The 20,688-nt window shown below is 46.5% G+C and overlaps 1 protein-coding gene across 3 annotated transcripts in view; it reads left to right on the top strand.

Annotated features, from left to right (window-relative positions):
* The window catches only part of WDFY3 (WD repeat and FYVE domain containing 3), a 226,385-nt gene that overhangs the window by 170,248 nt on the left and 35,449 nt on the right, over positions 1-20,688 (top strand). For 2 of the 3 annotated variants that reach the window (XM_038769260.1, XM_038769259.1), the window contains 11 exons: positions 753-852; positions 3,554-3,714; positions 6,160-6,389; positions 8,179-8,288; positions 10,695-10,877; positions 11,510-11,667; positions 12,467-12,544; positions 15,039-15,266; positions 15,802-15,855; positions 17,829-17,997; positions 18,702-18,865. In XM_038769260.1, coding sequence (XP_038625188.1) covers positions 753-852; positions 3,554-3,714; positions 6,160-6,389; positions 8,179-8,288; positions 10,695-10,877; positions 11,510-11,667; positions 12,467-12,544; positions 15,039-15,266; positions 15,802-15,855; positions 17,829-17,997; positions 18,702-18,865 — 1,635 coding nt within the window. The remainder of the gene's footprint in view (positions 1-752; positions 853-3,553; positions 3,715-6,159; positions 6,390-8,178; positions 8,289-10,694; positions 10,878-11,509; positions 11,668-12,466; positions 12,545-15,038; positions 15,267-15,801; positions 15,856-17,828; positions 17,998-18,701; positions 18,866-20,688) is intronic. The other variant, XM_038769261.1, reaches the window with a different exon arrangement.

The raw sequence follows: 20,688 nt of genomic DNA, 5'->3' as shown, positions 1-20,688 counted from the left end.
GCCTAATGGCTAGAACACAGGCCTGAGAGTCAGAAGGACCTGGGTTTTAATCCAGCCCTGCCACTTGCCTGCTGTGTGACCCTGGGCAAGTCACTTCACTTCTGTAGGCTTCAGCTTCCTCAAAGCTATAAAATGGAGATTAGGTGCCTGTTTTCCCTCCTCTTTAGACTGACACATAGTAAGCACTTAACAAATGCCATTATTATTATTATCATCATTATTGTTATATCATCTTAACATCAGTTTTGCTATGGGTGTATTCAAAGCATGTAATCCTTCCTAATCCTGAAGGCATTTACTAGGCTCTTAAAATCATTTAGAAGAATTAGAAATGCTGGGATGTTCACAAAAATCAACTGATTTTTAAAGTTATGAGGCCATTAGCACCTCCTCCTGGTCTCTATTCCAATTATACATTTTAAAAGAATTAATAACATATCAATTTGGGGGCCTTACTGTGTTGGAACAGAGCCCACCAGAGTAACCATAGGGGCCTTTGATAATTATCATTTATCAGGATTTATTGAGTGCCAGTGGTGTTCAGAACACTGTACTGAAGGCATGGCAGAGTGCAGTCAATTAATCAGTGGTATTTATTGAGCGCTTATGTGCAGAACACTGTTCTAAGCTCTTGGGAGAATACAACAGAATAAGCACACATGTTCCCTGCCCATAATGAGTTTACGGTCAATCGGCGTAAAACGCACATGGTCCTTGCTTCTAATCAGTGGCATGTTGATGATATGTTGCAGGCTTCTCCCGAGAGATCTACAAGGACTCAGCAAAAGGAATTTCAGACATATATTTTGGATAGTGTGATGGACCATTTACTCGCAGCTGACGTTTTATTAGGTAATTCTTGTTACTTTCATTTCTAAAGCCGTCCATCCACCCCATCTGAATCCTGAATGAATCACATTTCCCTTTAACTCCATCCTTCCTCCTCGCCTTGGCTTTTTGGGCCAGTTTTGTCTGTGGGTAGAGGTCAGATGCACATTTTCTAACCATCTTGTAAGACAGCATCAAAGTAAGGCATCTTTAAACAATAGGGAGGGGGTTTGTAACCTCTTTTTTCTCCTTTTATAAGATGTCCTTTCTGAAGTTGGGCATCGAGGAAGAGTTGATTCTTTGATGGGTAATTCATGCTTGAGGCTGATAGCCACAGCATTATCGATAGCAGCCCCTCTGTTGGTCCAGTGGAAAGAACTCTTCTCAGAACCGAGGCGCACACATTTTTCCCGATGGGAGACTCCATCGTTGTCATTGCCAATGGCACATTTGCAAAGCGAAGCGTGTGGATCACATCAGCTGCCTCGGAAAACTTTGGAGTCTTCACTGAAAGATAACAAGCAGCCGCGGGGAGGAGTGAGGGAGGGAGGAGATCAGACTCCCACCACCTAGCAGGCCTCCTTGCCAGTTCTCATAGGGCTTTGTGGCACGGCCTGGATTTTGTGGGAGGGGTGACACCCTACTTAAGATGGTGCTTCTCCCCACCCACTTTCTTGGCCTTGGATGACCTCTGAGGATGTGGAAGCGTGAAGGGCCCAGGGCAATGTTTGTCACCACCACAAAATTCTCACCGGAGAGAGCAAATGATGATTTTTATACACATTCCAGGGAAGGTACATTTTGCACTTATAATTGTTTTCTTTCACCCACTTTGTACTAATTTATCACAAATTTAAGCATGAAAAATTAAAGAGAGGGAAAGAGGCTATAAGCCATGCCTGCAGGAGGCAAAACCAGTGCTGGATTGGAGGGAAAAGAAAAAGGCAACTGATTGTTTTTGCTGTAAACAACCCGGATCAACTGGAAGCTTTTTCTGGCCTAAAGACAGGATTTCTGAAATCTGTGACTGCAATTCAGTTGCATCTGAGGCATTCTTGTTCATATTTGGTTACAGACCAGTGATACTATGTTTGTGAGCAGGTTTTTCTGGTAGTTGGACATGATTCTGACCAATACTTTGGGTGAATGAGGACTTGTTTGAACATGACTTCCTTTTAATGATTCTGTTTAACCAGATTGTCATGTGGCTGCTAAGGAATTACTCACCAGCCAGCCCATTGGCCAAAGAAGGATCTGTGTCTGTCTATCTGTCTGTCTCTCTCTCTCTCTCTCTCTCACACACACACACACACACACACACACACACACACACACGTGCACGCCCCACCTCCCCCCCCCCCCCCCCAAAGCCCATCACCGATGTGAGTTGAGGTGGAGTATCTCCACGCTACAAAAATCATTCAGTTTCTCTGAGTTTGCATTTTCCCTGGCAGCTCTTCCCAGCATGTGGCACCTCAGGGAAGTCCATGATGGCTTCTCAGGGGAGCATTGGCTAGATTCTCAGAGCCCGATTGCCAGGCACCAGGATTCTGCTCCCCAGGGCTCATGGGAGTCAGGGAGCAGAAGAGGGGTTGGATAGACTAGAGGAAGGCTGGCAAGGCAGAGAGAGACAGAGAGTGTGGTAGGGGAATGTGAATACAAAGGACAACTCTCTCTATACATATATCTAGAGAAAGAGAAAGGTCTTTTTTAATGCTACTTGTTGAGTACTTACTATGTGCCAGGCACTGTCCTAATCCCTGGGGTCGATAAAAGCTAATAGGTAGGACACAGTCCATGTCCCACATGGGGCTCACAGTCTTAATCCCCACTTTACAGATGAGGAAACTGAGGCCCAGAGAAGTGAAGTGACTTGCTCAAGGCCACATATCAGACAGGAGTGGTGGAGCAGAGAGTTGTCCTTCATGTTCATATTTATTTATATGTATATACACACACACATCTAGAGAGTTATCCTTCATATATATATATATATATATTCTTACACACACACATAAACGTATATCTAGAGAGAGCTGCCCTTCATATTTATATATGCACATACACATATCTAAAGCGAAAGAGTTGTCCTTTGTGGTCATATAAATATATGTGTGTGTATGTATAGATATATACATATATACACACACACTCACGTTCATATCTGGAGAAAGTTGCCCTTCATATTTGTATTTATGCGCTCATACACACACAGAGAGACACATATATATATACATATTTAGAGAGAGAGAGTTCTCCTCCGTATTCACCTATGAGCAAGTGTGTAGCTGGAAAGGCCAACGTAGATTCACAGTGCCAGCCACATTGGGCCAGACGAGAGGTCATCTCTTGTATGGTCATGCTCAATATTTATAGCACCTGGCACTGTCATCCCTGCATGCAGAGTTGCTACCTGAGCCCTGCCCAACTTGCAAAAGCTCGAGAAGCTGGGCATCTTTCTTCATCCTCTCCCCTAGGACGCCTCCAGAGCCACATTCCGGAAACCGCTGAGCCCCCAAGGATCGATTTTTCCCTGGGGCGGCTCAGAGCCGAGGGAGCTGCCTGTCGGTCTTTCCAATTTCATCCAGATTTTTTTCCCTCGCCCTCAGCCTGGAGTATTTCAGGGTCCAGCTAATCTCTCTTGGGTTTAGGTGCTAGGTGCTTTGGGGTGGCTTGTGTTTCCTAGCCGTGTTCTGACTGTGACTTTTATCCCGTTGGAATTCAGGGGAAGATGCCTCTCTACCCATCACCAGTGGAGGAAGTTATCAAGTGCTGGTGAACAACGTGTTTTATTTCACACAGCGCGTGGTGGACAAACTGTGGCAGGGCATGTTCAACAGGGAATCCAAACTCCTTATCGAGTTCATTATCCAGCTCATTGCACAGGTAACTTCTTTTCCTCCTCCAATTTTTTGTGTGTGATATTCATGAAGCATTTATTATGTGCCAGACACTGTTCATTCATTCAATTGTATTTATTGAGTGCTTACTGTGTGCAGAGCACTGTACTAAGCGCTTGGGAAGTACAAGTTGGCAACATATAGAGACGGTCCCTATCCAACAGCAGGCTCACAGTCTAGAAGGGGTAGACAGACAACAAAACAAAAGATGTGGACAGGTGTCAAGTCATCAGAATAAATAGAAATAAAGCTAGATGCACATCATTAAGAAAATAAATAGAACAGTAAATATGTACAAGTAAAATAAATAGAGTAATCTGTACAAACTAGGGTAGAAACAAGCTAATTAGGTTGGACACAGTCCATGTCCCACATGGGTCTCACAGTCTTAATCCCCATTTTACAGATGAGGGAACTGAGGCCCAAAAAAGTGAAGTGACTTGCTCAGGGTCACACAGCAGACAAGTGTCAGAGTCAGGATTAGAACCCAGGTCCTTCTGGCTCCATGGCCCGTACTGTAGCCACTAGGCATCGATGCCTCTCCAGCTCATATCAATTGCTTCTCCAGTCTACCGCACTCAGTTTCTTTGTGTAATATTTTGGAGTTGATAACCCCGGGGTGAGTGTTTGAGCAAAGTGGACTGTCCCAAAAATGCTCTTGAAGGCATACATGCCACTCACTTTTAAGTAGGGGCAGATTTTGCTGATAACAGTTCCAAGCAAATACAGAAAGTGTTTTGCCTAACTTCTTTCAGAGTTGCAATTCACTCCCTTTTGGCAAACATTATTCCTGCCTTTGAGTTTTCAGACTTTTTGAACACAGTGAAACCCTATGAATTTAAATTATTTCCATTAATTCTCAGTTATGATACCAGTTAAGCATTTACTATGTACCAAACACTGTGTTAATCACTCAGGTGAATTATAGGTATTTGTTGAGCACTTTTTTATTTTTTTTGGCATTTGTTAAGCGCTTACTATGTGCCTGGCACTGTACTAAGTGCGGGGGAAGATACAAGATGATCAGGTTGGACATGGTCCCATGTCCCACAGGGGACTCACAGTCTTAATCCCGATTTTACAGGTGAAGTAACTGAGGCCCAGAAAAGTGAAGTGACTTCTCAAGGTCACACAGCAGACAAGTGTCAGAGCCAGGATTAGAACCTAGGTCCTTTTGACTCCCAGGACCTTGTTCTACCCGCTAGGCCAAACTGCTTCTCAGCATTGGTAGCACTGTACTGAATGCTTGGGAGAGTTCAGTACCTTGGTAGACACGTTCCCTGCCCCTGACGAGTTTGCAGTTTAGAGATGAAAGATGGGTAAGTCCATCACGGTCCCACATGGAGATCACAATCAAGTTTGGGAAAGATGGACACATAGGAGAGAGGGAGGAATATTGAAAGCAATAGAAGCCTGGAAAAATACAAGAATCAGGGTGAAGGGCAGGCATAATGGATAAATAATTTGCAATTTCAGGTCTGTCTCTTTTATTTCTCTAACTGAGGTAAAAGAGACAGCTTTGGTCCCGATTCAGGTTTTTTGTTTAGCTTTGTGTGTGTGCTTCTTTTTTTTTAATGGTATTTTTTATTCATTCATTCATTCAATGGTATTTATTGAGCGCTTACTGTGTGCAGAGCACTGTACTAAGTGCTTGGGAAGTACAAGTTGGCAACACATAGAGACGGTCCCTACCCAACAACGGGCTCGCAGTCTAGAAGGGGGAGACAGACAACAGAACAAAACATGTGGACAGGTGTCAAGTCACCGGAATAAATAAAATGTCCCAGGCACTGGATTAAGTGCTGGGGTAAGTACAGGCTAGTCAGGTTGAACGTAGTTCATGTCCTACAAAATAACATTAATAATAATTATGGCATTTGTTAAGTGCTTACTATGTGTCAGGCACTGTACTAAGTGCTGAAGTAGATACAAGATAAGCAGGTTGGACACAGTCCCCATCCCACCCGGGGCTCACAGTCGTAATCCCCATTTTATAGGTGAGGTAACTGAGGCACAGAAAAGAGAAAAGACTTGCCCAAAGCCATATGGCAGAAAAGTGGAGGAGCCAGGCCAAGGATCCAGGTCCTTCTGACTCTCAGGCCCGTGCTTTAAGTATAATAATAATAATAATAATAATAATGGCATTTATTAAGCACTTACTATGTGCAAAGCACTGTTCTAAGTACTGGGGAGGTTACAAGGCGATCAGGTTGTCCCACGGGGGGCTCGCAGTCTTAACCTTCATTTTACAGATGAGGTAACGGAGGCCCAGAGAAGTTAAGTGACTTGCCCAAAGTCACACAGCTGACAATTGGCGGCCACACTGCTTCTCTGTGTTGAGGAGAAAAAGCAGGAATAGGAAAGGGTTGGTCACCTGGGGTCTGGGAACATCCCTTAACGATGCCAACTGTGTTTCCTGTTTTTCAACTAGTCGAAACGAAGGTCCCAGGGCCTGTCGCTGGACGCCGTGTATCACTGCCTGAACAGGACCATCCTCTACCAGTTCTCCAGGGCCCACAAAACCGTCGCCCAGCAAGTGGCCCTGCTGGATTCCCTCAGGGTCCTGACTGTCCACCGGAACTTAATTCTGAGCCCTGGCAACCACGACCAGGAGTTTATCAGCTGCCTGGCACACTGCCTGATGAATCTGCACGTCGGGAGGTAAGTGCCCGACCCCATCATGCCGCCAAAGGAAGTAGCAGTCGATCGATGGTACGTATCGAGCGATTCCTGTGTGCAGAGCACCGTACTAAGTGCTTGGGAGAGTACAAAATAATAATGATAATGATAGTGGTATTTAAGTGCTTACCGGCTGCCAACAACCGTACTAAGCGTTAGGGTAGGTGATTTATTCATATTAATGTCTGTCTCCCCTTCTAGACTGTAAGCTCATTGTGGGCAGATAATTCATTCATTAGAATTTATTGAGCACTTACTTTGTGCAAAATACTGTGTTAAGCACATGGGAGAGTACGGTACAACAATAAACAGACACATTCCCTGCCCACAACGAGCTTGTGTCTGTTAAATTCTTATGTTGTTCTCTCTCAAGTGTTTAGTACGTGCTGCGCACCCAGTAAGCGCTCAAGAAATAGGACTGAATGAACTTAGATGATAGTATCTGAAGTATTCCTTGATGGGGAGAAAAGTTTCTGCTACAAAATAAGGCACAGGTTCTTCCTGCTCTCAGTTTTGCCCTGGCTTCAGGCTGATGACATCCAATAATTAAAACACAAATTGGTATTCCTCAGTTCGTGAAAGCACTTCGAAATTTATAACACGATGGGAAGCGTATGAATGAATCGCCCAACAGCTTAAGCTCAATTTCTTTCCATCTCTTGAAGCTTGCTGCCTTATCTATTTTCTGGGAAAATCAATTCCACACGTCCATTACCCACTCTATAAAGAATCGCCTGTTGTTAGGCTTGGTACAAGCACCTTTCAACTTCAAAGGCTACCCCAGGTTCCTAGAATGGCAAGTCGAATCTTTGTTCACCCAGTTCAAAGGCTGTTCTCGCTCAGAAGTGCATTCTGAGGGCGCCGTCTCTGGTCTCGACAGGAAAGTGTTTCACCGGTTTTGAGACCATTGCCGTAAATCAGGCTTCTTCACAAAATAAACTATCACACAAACCTGCCGAAGAGACATGTAGGTGCATCGGAGAAACACAATATAATCGTGGTATGCGTTAGTCTTGTAGACTGTGAGCCCATTGTTGGGTAGGGACTGTCTCTATCTGTTGCCAAACTGTACAGTGTACACACAGTAAGCACTCAATAAATATGACTGAATGAATGAAATTAGTCCTTTGTTATGTGCCAAGCACTGCGTTCAGTGCCGAGGTAAATAGAACATAATAATAATAATGGTATTTATTATTATCTATCTGCCAGGAAGTCCTAAGCATTGGGCTGGATGTAAACAAATCGGGTTGGACACAGAAGAACATGATTGCTAATTCTGTTGTACTGTACTCTCAATCAATCAATCGTATTTATTGAGCACTTACTGTGTGCAGAGCACTGTACTAAGCACAACATATAGAGACAGTCCCTACCCAACAGTGGGCTCACAGTCTAAAAGGGGGAGACAGAGAACACTCAATCACTCAGTGGTATTTATTGAGCACTTACTGAGTGCAGAACACTGTACTGAGTGCTTGGGGGAGTACAGTATAATAGAGTTGGTAGGCACGTTCCCTGCCCACAACAAGCCTATAGTCTAGAGTCTAGTCTACTGTCTCTCCCAAGTGCTTAGTGCAGTGCTTTGCACATAGGTGCTCAATAAATGCCACTGATGTATTACCACTGGGGGCTGGGGATGGCATGAGTATCAGAGTTCTTTGGGTGTTCAGATGGCATCTGCATCCCAGCCAACAACAGCCTTCTGGGATAGTGTCCCTTGATTGCCGGTCCCATTGTCATTCACTTTACCCTGATTGGCACTTTGTAGCAACGTGGACGGCTTTGGCCTGGAAGCAGAGGCCCGAATGACCACATGGCACGTGATGATCCCTTCCGATATAGAACCGGATGGCAGCTTCAGTCAAGACGTCAGCGAAGGTAAGAATGAGAATAATAATCATAGGGACTGTGGTATCTGTTCGGCGCTTACTGTGTGCCATTCATTCATTAATTCAACCATATTTATTGAGCACTTACTGTGTGCAGAGCACTGTACTAAGCGCTTGGGAAGTACAAGTTGGCAACATATAGAGACGGTCCCTACCTAACAACAGGCTCACAGTCTAGAAGGGGGAGACAGGCAACAAAACATGTGGACAGGTGTCAAGTCGTCAGAACAAAAAGAATTAAAGCTAAATGCACATCATTAACAAAATAAATAGAATAGTAAATATGTACAAGTAAAATAGAGTTAATAAATCTGTACAAACATACATACAGGTGCTGTGGGGAGGGGAAGGAGGTAGGTCTGGGGGGATGGGGAGGAGAGGAGAAAAGGGGGCTTAGTCTGGGAAGGCCTCTTGGAGGAGGTGAGCTCTCAGTAGGGCTTTGAAGGGAGGAAGAGAACTAGCTTGGCAGATGTGTGGAGGGAGGGCATTCCAGGCCGGGGGAGGACGTGGGCAGAGAGTCGACGGTGGGACGGGCGAGAACGAGGTACAGTGAGGAGGTTAGCGGCAGAGGAGCGGAGGGTACGGGCTGGGCTGGAGAAGGAGAGAAGGGAGGTGAGGTAGGAGGGGGCGAGTTGATGGACAGCCTTGAAGCCGAGAGTGAGGAGTTTTTGCTAGAGTTGAGTTGCTTGAGCCGAGAGTGAGGCATTTTGCCAGGCACTGTACTCAGCACTGGGTTTGATACAAGCAAATGGGGCTGTAGTGAGGGCTAGCGCCTGTCGCTCTGCTTTCTCGACTTCCTCCCCTTTGCTCCTTCCTCCCCTCCTCCCTAAGCCGGGGATCAATCTGAAAATGGGATGATGTTGATGTTGATGGTGATGGTATTTGTTAAGCACATACTATGTGAAGTGCTAGGGTAGAGTTCAAACTAATCAGGTTGGACACAGTCCCTGTCCCACATGGGGCTTAAAGTCCTAATCCCCATTTTACAGATGAGGGGACTGAGGCCCAGAGAAGTGAAGCCACTTGCCCAAAGTCACACGGCAGACAAGTGGCGGAGCTAGGCGTAGAACTCAGGTCCTCCTGACTCCCAGGCCATGCTCTAACCACTAGGCCATACTGTGTCTACCAACTCTACTGTATTGTACTCCCCCAAGAGTTTAGTATAGTGCTGTGCACACGATAGGCACTCAGTAAATACCATTGATTGATTAAGGCCAATCCCACCTCTTTTCCAGACTTGGGAACAAGGGCTCCAAGGAGCTTGATTGTTATATTTTGAGAAGATGTCTTGGTCAGGGCATTAGAATTCCATTAAGGAAAAGGGTGGTTAGAATTGGTGCCATTTATCTTGCATCATAAAGACAAATTTTGGTTAAGGCAAGCAGCCAGCCCTGGTTTGAAACCTTTTCCCAGACGCAAGTTGTGAAAGTATCTTTTATGCGGGTTTTCCCGAGCAGGATCACGAATAAGCTATGAGCTCACCCCTAGACTGTTAACTCGTTGTGGGCGGAGAATGTGTCTGTTATGTTGTTATATTGTACTCTCCCAGGCACTTAGAACAGTACTTGGCACAGAGTAAGCGCTCAGTAAATATGATTGACTGAGTAGAGCAGTATAGGGGAGTCTAGGCTGTTTGCAGAGGTCTGAGGTGAGAAAGCGATGTTAATATTTAATGGATCGAGGGTTTATCTCAGCTTCTCTGCCACTTTATTTTTTTTTCCCAATGGTATTTGTTCAGCGCTTACTATGTGCCAAGCACTGTGATAATAATAATAATAATGATGGCATTTATTAAGTGCTTACTATGTGCAAAGCACTGTTCTAAGCACTGGGGAGGTTACAAAGTGATCAGGTTGTCCCATGGGGGGCTCACAGTCCTAATCCCCATTTTGCAGATGAGGTAACTGAGGCACAGAGAAGTTAAGTGACTTGCCCAAAGTCACACAGATGACAATTGGCGGAGCTGGGATTTGAACCCATGACCTCTGAATCCAAAGCCCGGGCTCTTACCACTGAGTCATGCTGCTTCTCAGAGCTGTACTAAGCTCTGGGGTAGATACAGGATAATCAGTTCTCACCCAGGGCTCTCAGTCCAAATAGAAGGGAGGACAGGCATTGAATCCCCATTTTGCAGATAAGGGAACTGAAGCCCAAGGTCGTGACAAAGCCCAAGTTCCTAGAGCAGACAAGTGGCAGAGCTGAGATTAGAACCCGGGTCCTGTGTTGGTCAGGCACGAACGTTTTCCACTAGGCGACGCTGCTTAGGTGGTCAGCTTAGAAGCAGGTGGTGCCTGGGGAATGGCAGACTGGTTTATATCCTGAGGTAGGGCTCAGCCCTACACCCGGAAATAAAATCCAAGGTCTCTTATGATGTTCATTTTCTTTCCCCTTAAAGGCCGTCAGCTTCTCCTCAAGGCCGTGAACCGTGTCTGGACGGAGCTGATTCACAGTAAAAAGCAGGTTCTGGAGGAGATCTTCAAGGTGTCCCTGCCGGTCAACGACCGCGGGCATGTGGACATAGGCGTGGCAAGGCCTCTGATCGAAGAGGCCGGGCTAAAGTGCTGGCAGAACCATTTGGGTAAGCGAACGCCCCCCCAATCTGGAAACCCCATTTTTGCCCAACATGCCCGAAGCCCTCAGGAGTATGCCGCTTTGCAAACTGAAGTGTACTTGGGCTTTTCCAGTCAGTCCATGATATTTATGTGTGTACACATTGTTCTCTCCCAGGGCCTTAGTAGAGCGATCGGCACACAGTAAGCACTCAATAATAATAATTGTGGTATTTGTTAAGTGCTTACTATGTGCCAGCCACTGTTCTAAGCACAGGGTGGATACAAACAAATCAGGTTGGACTGCCTTAGTCCCACGTGGGGCTCTCCGTCTTAATACCCATTTTACACTTCCCTGGGCCTCAGTTCCCTCATTTGTAAAATGGGGATTGAGACTGTGAGCCCTGTGTGGGACATGGACTGCATCCAACCTGACTGGCTTGGTTGTAACCCAGTGCTTAATGTAGTGCCTGGGACATAGTAAGCGCTTAACAAATGCCCTAAATAATAAGCAATAATAAGAAGAATAATTGTCACCGTAATGTGGGGTAATAATCTGGTGGGAAGCGGGCTTCGGTTGTTCATGCAAAGAGAGCTGGAGGGCCGTGTACTCTGACCCCGAGAGCTTCCAGGGTAAACGCCATCTCATTCGGCCCCTTAGCGCACGAGAAGAAATGCATCAGCCGCGTGGAAGCGTTGGCTCCTTCCACGCAGTCGAAGCTGTCCCGGGTGAGCAGCGGCTTCGGCCTCTCGAAGCTGACGGGGTCGAGGAGGAACCGTAAGGAGAGCGGCCTGCACAGACACAACCTCTCCACGCAGGTGAGTGACGGCGGGGGCAGCGAAGCTCTTGCCGCCAACCTTGGGGAGCGGAAAATGCAGGAGCTGGCGCCGACCGTAGCCATCCTGCTCGCTCAGTGGATTTCACCAATGGGGAGGGCATGGGGGAATACGGGACGGACCAGTGAGAGATCCGACCACTCTGTACGTGCACAAGTACACACACACACACACACACACCCCACCCCCTTTGTGCTGTCGCCCTTTTGGTTGGCAGTGTCCAAAGCAACGTCCCTCGAGGGGAACGTGTCCAAACTCCAGAGTCGCGAGGTGACTTGAAAACAGACTTGCCCATGTCTCATTTAGACCCCACTTTTGGTGACTCCGTTTCCAACAGGGCTGCACAACGCAATTAGTTCATTAGTGGTCCTCAGAGTGAGGAGCGTACAGAACCTCAGAGATTCCAGATGGCACAACCAGGAGAAGCCAATGGGCCACGCTGTATTTCTCTAGCAGGAGTTGCCCCGAGGAAGGTGGAGTCCGTAGATTAAAGCCATCTACCTGCTAAGTCTCGTGGTGGGCATCTCTCTTTCCCAGTCTTCCCCATCCTAAAACCCACACGCCCTTCGCCATCCCACCTTGATAAGAAGTACCTCAGGGAATCGCCAACCTGGTGTGTGCGATTCCTGAAGAATGTGTTCCCGGGTAGACTTCTAAGTCATTACGTGATGATAATGGCACTCAATGGCAATCAGTGGCACTCAACTGCTCGTCTTGCAGCGCATTGATCGTGGGTTTTTTCTCTGTTTTTTTGTTTTTTGCTTTCCTCTCCTTGGTGTAGGAGATCTCCCAGTGGATGTTTACTCACGTTGCAGTGGTTCGAGACTTAGTCGACACCCAGTACAAAGAGTATCAAGAGGTAAAGAGCTTTAGCTTGGAAACTAGAATTCCCATTTCTGCCATGGTAATAATAATAACGGGGGTGTTTGTTAAACATTTACTATGTGTCAGGAGCTATACTAAGCACTGGAGTAGAGATCATCAGGTCCCACATGGGGTTTACAGTCTAAATAGGAGGGAGCACAAGTATTGACTCCCCACTCTGCAGATAAGGGAACCGAGGCACAGAGAAGTGAAATGACTTGCCCAAGGTCACCCAACAAGTAGTCAGTCACTCAGTAGTATTGATTGAGCACTTACTGTGTCCAGAGCACTGTACCAAGTGCATGGGCGAGTACACTATAATGGAGTTGGTAAAAGTAAGTAGCAGAGCTGAGATTAGAACCCAGGTCCTTTGACTCCCAAGCCCGTGTTTTTTGTTTTAATGGCATTTATTAAGTGCTTACTATGTGCAGAGCACTGATCTAAGCGCTGGGGAATTTACAAGGTGATCAGGTTGTCCCATGTGGGGCTCACAGTCTTCATCCCCATTTTACAGATGAGGGAACTGAGGCCCAGAGAAGTTAAGTGACTTGCCCAGAGTCACACAGTTGACAAGTGGTGGAGCCGGTATTTGAACCCATGACCTCTGACTCCAAAGCCCGTGCTTTTTCCACTGAGCCACGCTGCTTCTCTGTTCTGTCCTGTCCATTAGGCCACATTATTTTCCCAGGATAGAAATAACCACTTTCTATTTTGGGTCCAAACTTTTCCAAGTTACAGCAAATAATGCTCTTTGTCCCAACCCACCATAATAATAATTATGGTATTTGTTAAGCCCTTACTATGTGCCAAGCACGTTTCTAAGCACTGGGATAGATACATAGTAATCAGATTGTCCCACGTGGGGCTCACAGTCATAATACCCATTTTACAAATGAGGTAACTGAGGCACAGAGAAGTTAAGTGGCTTGCCCAAGGTCACACAGCAGACAAACGGTGGAGCCGGGATTAGAACCCACGTCCTCTGACTCCCAACCCCATGCTTTTTCCATTAAGCCAGGCTGCTTGTCCCTAAATGGACAAGGAATCATGGCTTTTCAGTTTTAGAGTTTTCCCTCTAGACCATAAGCTCATACAGGACTCCCCCAAGTGCTTAATACAGTGCTCTGCATATAATAAGCGTTCAATAAATACCATTGATGGGTTGAGTATAGGTTTAGTTTATGTACTGATGAGCTCTGTGTCTTCCTCACTTCGTTGCCTTGTTTTCTTCTAAAATGAGATAACGCATGATGATCCAAACGAGTTGGGACCAAAATGAAATCAGATAATTGCAATTTTGGATAAGTGAAGAGCAGATGATTTCTATCAGACGGGCATTTCCCCTATTTTGTTTTGTTCATTCAAGTTTTTTGCGGTGGTGGGTTGTGTGTGTGTGTTGCTGGGGTTTTGTTTTACAATTCTCTGAGCTGGCCTTATTAACAGACCTGATGTTTGGATCATACCATTGGAGTGTAATTCTTCCTGCTCCTTTTCAACCTTCCCGGATTGTTGTGAGGTTGTTTGAGCGAACCGGGTACGATGGTTTGAGGGTCTTGGGAAGCACTGATAAATGAAAAATTATCAACTAGCATTTAATAACAGTACCAAAAGACAAATTCCTGGTATCTGAAGAGCCTATCATCTATTTAGTAAACAGATGTACTATTAAATATATAAATAGTAAATGTAAATGCTATTTAAAGATGTAAATAGTACTCTTAACTCTAGTAACTCTTCGTAATGAGAAGCAGCACAACTTAATGTATAGAGCACGGGTCTGGGGGCCAGAAAGATCTGGGTTCTAATCCCGGCTCTGCCTCTTGTCTGCTTTGTGACCTTGGGCAACAAGTCACTTCACTTCTCTGTTCCTCAGTTACCTAATATGTAAAATGGGGATTTAAAGCTGTGAGCATCACATGGGACAGGGACTGCGTCCTATTTAATTAGCTTGTATCAGTGCCTTGCATGTATGGTAACAAATACCATAAAAAAGAACAACAAGAAAAAAAACTCACCAAAATATTGCTCTTATCTTCTGAAAGTGCTAGTGCCCTTCACTTGTCAGGTCATTTTGAAATCTGGGTTGTTCTTTGAACTTTTCATCCAAACCGGCTATAAACCAAGAGCAGCATTGAATGGTGAAATCTTGGCTAGCTCTTCTCTTTCTCCATCCGAAATCGTTTCCCCAGCATTTTCCTCCAAGTTCCCAAGATGCCTAATTTGTAGTTGAGGGAAATGATTTAGCTGTGTACTCTAGTCAATGAATCAATCAATCAGTGGTAGTTATTGAGCATTTACTGTGTGCAAAGCACTGTACTAAGCATTTGAATCTTCTACCCTGAGGAGGAGCCATTTGGATGCAGTGTGGAGCTTTTCTATGATAGGGAGTTATTTCACAGGTTTTTTTTTCCTTTAAAGGATGATTATCATGGTTATTTAATATTTTTTTTCTTGGAAATCACCTGGGGAATCCTCCCCCCCCTCCACAGCGTCAGCAGAACGCTCTTAAGTACGTGTCCGAAGAGTGGTGCCAGATAGAGTACGAGTTATTGCGGGAGAGAGGGCTGTGGGGACCCCCGATCGGCTCCCACCTGGACAAATGGATGCTGGAGATGACTGAGGGGCCGTGCAGGATGAGGAAGAAGATGGTGCGGAATGACATGTTCTACATTCAGTACCCGTACGTCCCCGAGGCTGAACAGGAAGCCAACGTGCTGGTAAGTGGGTCGTTTTCATGGCGCTCCAGTCGGAAGCCACGTTCCTCTCTCCCTCTTGGCCATTTGAAGGACAGTACACAGATAAAGTAAAAGGTATTAACCTCTGTCAGTCAGATTTATTGAGCACTTACTATGTGCAGAGCACTGAACTAAATGCTTGGGAGAGTACAATATACTATATTCCTTGCCCACAACGAGCTGACAGTCTAGAGACAAAGAGCTTACTTGAAGGGAGCCATTTTAGTTGAAAATCGCGTGGAGCAGCGATAAAGTTGGAAGGGAAGCCACCCTCAAAATGATCACCAGCCAGTGGTACTTATTGTGTGCTTACTGCGTGTGCAGAGTATAGTAAAAAAATCTAAATGATTTTTATTGGTCTCTTCATTCCAATTTTCGGTTGCTCCTGATGGTGGCATAATTCTTGCTTCAGACAAGTCAGGCAAATGCAGTACGGTCTTGTCTTCCCACAAATGTTTTTAGGCTTTTTGGGTTTTTTTTTTTTCTGATATGTCTGTACTTAATGCCCTGTTTTCAGTCCGACCTCCCCAGTAAACAGCCCGAGATCCCCGATGATACGATTCCTCAAAAGGTAAAACCTGAATTACCCATAAATGCCTGCACAATCCACGCCGACTTGGGTTTCTGTTGATTTAAATGCATGTCGGGCTACGTTAACAAGGCTTCCAATTTCGCTGTGGTGGAAGAATGTGTGGAGAGGTGTGTGGATCTAGCTCGTCGGTATCCGGAGATGCTGCTGTGTTGTTTTCAATCTCACCCTAATCGGCTGGCGTTAGAATCGGGGTGCTGCTCACTGACAGGCCTGCTCCCTTCTCACTGCTCTCACTACGAACCGGGTTCCGGCTTCACGTGCAAACTAATGGATGGTGAAATATGTTAGTCATGGGCAACAGGGCACTGATTCCTGAGCAAAATGAGTTAGTGGTGTTTCAGAGCAGCCTGGACTAGTGGTAAGAGCCTGAGCCCGGGAGTCAGAGGCCCTGGCTTCTAATCCCGGCTCTGTCACTTGACTGCTGTGTGACCTTGTGCAAGTCAGTTCACATCTCTGGACCTCAGTTTCCTCATCTGTAAAATGGGGATTAAGACTGTGAGCCCCCTGTGGGACAACCTGATCACCTTGTAACCTCCCCAGCGCTTAGAACAGTGCTTTGCACATAGTAAGCGCTTAATAAATGCCATTATTATTAGTAGTAGTAGTCAGGAAGACCCAGGAAGCATGCGTTGCTGCAGTAGCACTCTCTCTCCAAGCCCCAAAAGCAAACTGGGGAGAGGAGTCTTTGTTTGAGGGAATGTGTCTACCAACTCTGTTGTATTGCACTCTCCCAAGCGCTTAGTTCAGTGCTCTGCACACTGTAAGCGCTCAGTAAATATGAATGATTGATTGAGGATTCTAAGGCTAAGACAGAGTTCTCCACTTTTTAATTTTATTCACTGTTGTGCCCATCACTAATCATGCTTTCATTGAATTTGTTTTTTAACATGTTAAAACTAAGCCATTCGGGTAATCTTCCCTAGTGGGGTGTCCCAATTTTTGGTTGCCTGATAGACTTTTTGCCATATGGATCCCAATAAAATATTTAGGCATTGTTGAGACCTTTCCACATTTAACCACCAAGTCCCCAATCCTGGCACCTGGCTTCCTCTGCTACGTGCACTGCCCTGCTGGGCAGAGCCAGATTTAGGGCCCAGCTCTGCCATGCTCATCGCTTCCAGCCTTGTGTGCCATGGCTCCAGTGTCCAGAGATATCAGTGAAATGCTGAGCATCTCCCTTCCCAACCAGCACTGATTTGCACACAGTAAGCACTCAATAAATACGACTGAATGAATTGAATGCTGAAGTTAACTAGCTCTAGACAAAGTTTGGTATTAATAAGGGGGAAGAAAATACACCATTGCTGTGAACTTGAATGAAGCTGTTGACAGCAGCTATATCCTCATTCAGTCATATTTATTGAGTGCTTACTGGGTGTAGAGCACTGTATTAAGCGCTTGGGAGAGTACAGTACAATAGTAAATAGACATAATCCTTGCCCACGATGAGCTTACAGTCTAGAGGGGGAGACAGACATTAATATAAAGAAATAAATGACAGATCTGGACATAAAATGCTGTGAGTCTGGGACGGGGGATGAATAAAGTGAGCAAGTCAGGGTGACACAGAAGGGAGCGGGAGAAGAGGAAAAGATGGCTTAGTCAGGGAAGGCCTCTTGAAGGAGATGGGCCTTCAGTAAGGCTAGGAAGATGGGGAGGGGGGTTGGGAGAGGAATTATCTGTCAGATTTGAGGAGGGAGGGCATTCCAGCCGAGGCAGAACATGAGCGAGGGGTCGAGACAAGACTGAGATAGTCATTTGCATAATGGAAAACCAGTTCCTAAGCACGTAGAATCCACAGGGCCCCCAATTCGTCTCAGTGCAGGCTTACCAAGGGACAGGGGGACTGTCCCTTTCCTTAGAGAGTGTCCATTTTGAGAGAACCTTAGCCAGCGTACACTGCCTTCCCCAGAGGGCTGGCCGACCTAACTGTCCCTTCCTCCGTTTCTAAGAAGCCCGCTCGTTACCGGAGAGCGATCAGCTACGACAGCAAGGAGTACTACATGCGCCTGGCCGCCGGAAACCCCGCCATCGTCCAGGACGCCATAGTGGACAGTTCCGAAGGGGAAGCCGCCCAGCAGGAGCCGGAACATGGCGAAGACACTATCGCTAAAGTCAAAGGTCAGCCCGGCGGCGAGTGTTCTTCCATTCGATCTGTCCCGACTGCCGCCCGGTTCAAGGGACCGGCCGTGGCTGACGTTTGTTTCCTATACGAAACCACGCAAGGCGGGCCCAGAGGAGGCAGGTGATGGGCGGTGGTGGAATCGGAGCGGAAGCGCGGTTCGGAGGAACCTCCGATGCTGCAGAGCAACTTCTCTAGCGTCCAAAGGGAAAAGGAGGGTGAAAGGCCAGTGGTTGAGCATTGGGCGGTTGGTGAGTCAGCCTTGGGCAGGCTGGAGTGTCGGCAAGCTTATTGCATCGATGTCCCAAGGCCCAGTTGCAGCCAACCTGCCCCCGCTCCTCCAGACAGAAGCGGGCCGACTCTCTCCGAGTCGGAGCCATGACCCAGGTCAGCCATTCCTTCGCAGGCCAAAGGGAAGCAGCATGGTCTAGTGGATAGAACGTGGGCCTAGGATCAGAAGGTCACAGGTTCGAATTCCAGCTCCCCCACTTGTCTGCCGTGTGACCTTGGGCCAATCACTTGACTTCTCTGGGCCTCAGTTACCTCATCTATAAAATGGTGATCCTGGCTGTGAGCCCTATGTGGGATAGGAGTTGTGTCCAACCTGATTTTATTGGACACAGAAAATGTCCAAGAAAGTGCTGTTACCCCAATGCTTAACACATAGTAAGCACTTAACAATTACTATTATTATTATTATTAGGTCTGGTTAAGCCCCCGCTGAAGCGGTCCCGATCTGCCCCTGACGGAGGGGATGAAGAGAGCCAAGAGCAGCTTCAGGACCAGCTGGCCGAGGGCAGCTCGATGGACGACGAGGAGAAGACGGACAACGCCACCCTCCTGCGCCTGCTGGAGGATGGGGAGAAGGTATCGTGCTTCCAGAGTAGTAAACAACTTGGTGGGACTTTTAGGAGAACAGAGAGTCAGGCGCATGGAGTAGTGGATAGAGCACAGGCCTGGGAATCAGGAGGTCATGCATTCTGATCCCATCTCCGCCACCTGTCTGCTATGTGACCTTGAGCAAGTCGCTTCACTTCTCTGGGCCTCAGTTTCCTCATCTGCAAAATAGGGATTAAGACCGTGAACCCCTTGTGGGAAAGGGACTGTGTCCAACCCGATTTGCTCATATCCACCCCAGCGCTTAGTACAGTACGTAGCACACAGTAAGCACCTAACAAATACCAGAATAATTATAATTTCACCAATCCAAAGGCTTCATTCAAACCCCTAAGCCCTCAGCACCAACGGGTTGGGGATTACATGGGAAATAAATACATCTTCCATCAATCGGACATCATTCAGTGCCTGATTCCAGCGTGATAATAAATCCTCATTTTATCGATGAGAAAACAAGAGGCACAAAGAAATGACTAGCACAAAGATTAGGATCCAGATTCTCTGATTCATTCATTGATTCATTCAGTCATATTTATTGAGCGCTTACTGTGTGCAGAGCGCTGTACTAAGCACTTGGAAGTATAAGTTGATTTCCACTAGGCCATGCCATTTACCTTTTAATTCATTGCCCTGTTCTCAGTCCTGGTTGTATTGCAGGCGAAGAAATGTAGACAATCCCTGCCCTCAAGGAGCTCAAGGAGAGTAGAGTGGAAAGCTACCATCGACAGTTTGCAAAGCCCTTTCAAAAATCATTATAACCTTGGTGCCTTCGCTCAGAGGATAACTTTGTCCTTCATTTCCAAAAAAATCCTTTACTGCCCAGCCAGCAGCTTCCCAGCTACCAAATACTGCTCTCCCTGTGAATGGGTCATAAAGCCTTTATGCATCAGAGAAAGTAGCTGGCGGGGTTCCTGGAAGTGCTTGTTTAGACCCTGAGCTTTGTAGACTGTTCCAGGCAATTTTAGAAAAACATACAAATGTCTCAGAACTGAGACTCACCCAGCTAAACCAGTTGGGCTACCCGGCACTGTCCCCCAGATGCCCTTGCTCACTCTCTGTTTGCTCGCACACCCATGTCCGTGCTGGAGTCTGTCCAGCCTGTGCTCAGTTTAGGTCCCGCGGCATTCTGGAACAGGTAGTATGGACGTTCAGAATGCCGGGGGCTATAACTTAACCCTTCTCCAACCCTTTCCCCTCCCCTGACAATTTCCGGGAGAGAAGGGGAAGGCAAATAATCTTAAGATCGGGCCCTGTCCTTTGAAAACAAAAGAGAAAACCGGTCAGCTTACTTATGCCCAACCTAAATGTCTCCTGCTGCAGGTTTTTTGTCGCTTTGTTGTTTTGGTGTTTTTTAAATGGTATTTGTTAAGCCTGTACTATGTGTCGAGCACCGTTCTAAGCCCTGGGGTAGATTCAAGGTAATCAGTGGCCTCGCAGTCTTTGTATTGAATCCCCCTTTAACAGTTGAGGAAACTGAGTACCAGAGAAGTTAAATGACTTGCCCAAGACTCGCTCTTGTTCTGTGCTGTTCTCCTCCACACAGTGACTGCCCCGTGAGTGTAGTCTCTTCTCTTCTGTGTTGGGGCTCCCAATGCCTCTGGCTTTTCTCTTAAATATCAGTCGCCATCGTGGCCCTCCTGCTCCATAGCCATTCGCACTCGGTTGGGGAGCCAAGCTGGACAGGAAAAACAACTCCAAGAAGGATAATAGTACAGGGGAGATTGCCTATGTGAACATTTATTAGATTCATCAAAAGGCAGCCAAATTGTTGGGACTCTGGAACTCCCGAAACC

The sequence above is a fragment of the Tachyglossus aculeatus genome, chromosome X5 (genome assembly GCF_015852505.1).
Source record: "Tachyglossus aculeatus isolate mTacAcu1 chromosome X5, mTacAcu1.pri, whole genome shotgun sequence".
Classification (NCBI taxonomy): domain Eukaryota; kingdom Metazoa; phylum Chordata; class Mammalia; order Monotremata; family Tachyglossidae; genus Tachyglossus; species Tachyglossus aculeatus.
This window is presented reverse-complemented; position numbering and strand designations above follow the sequence as displayed.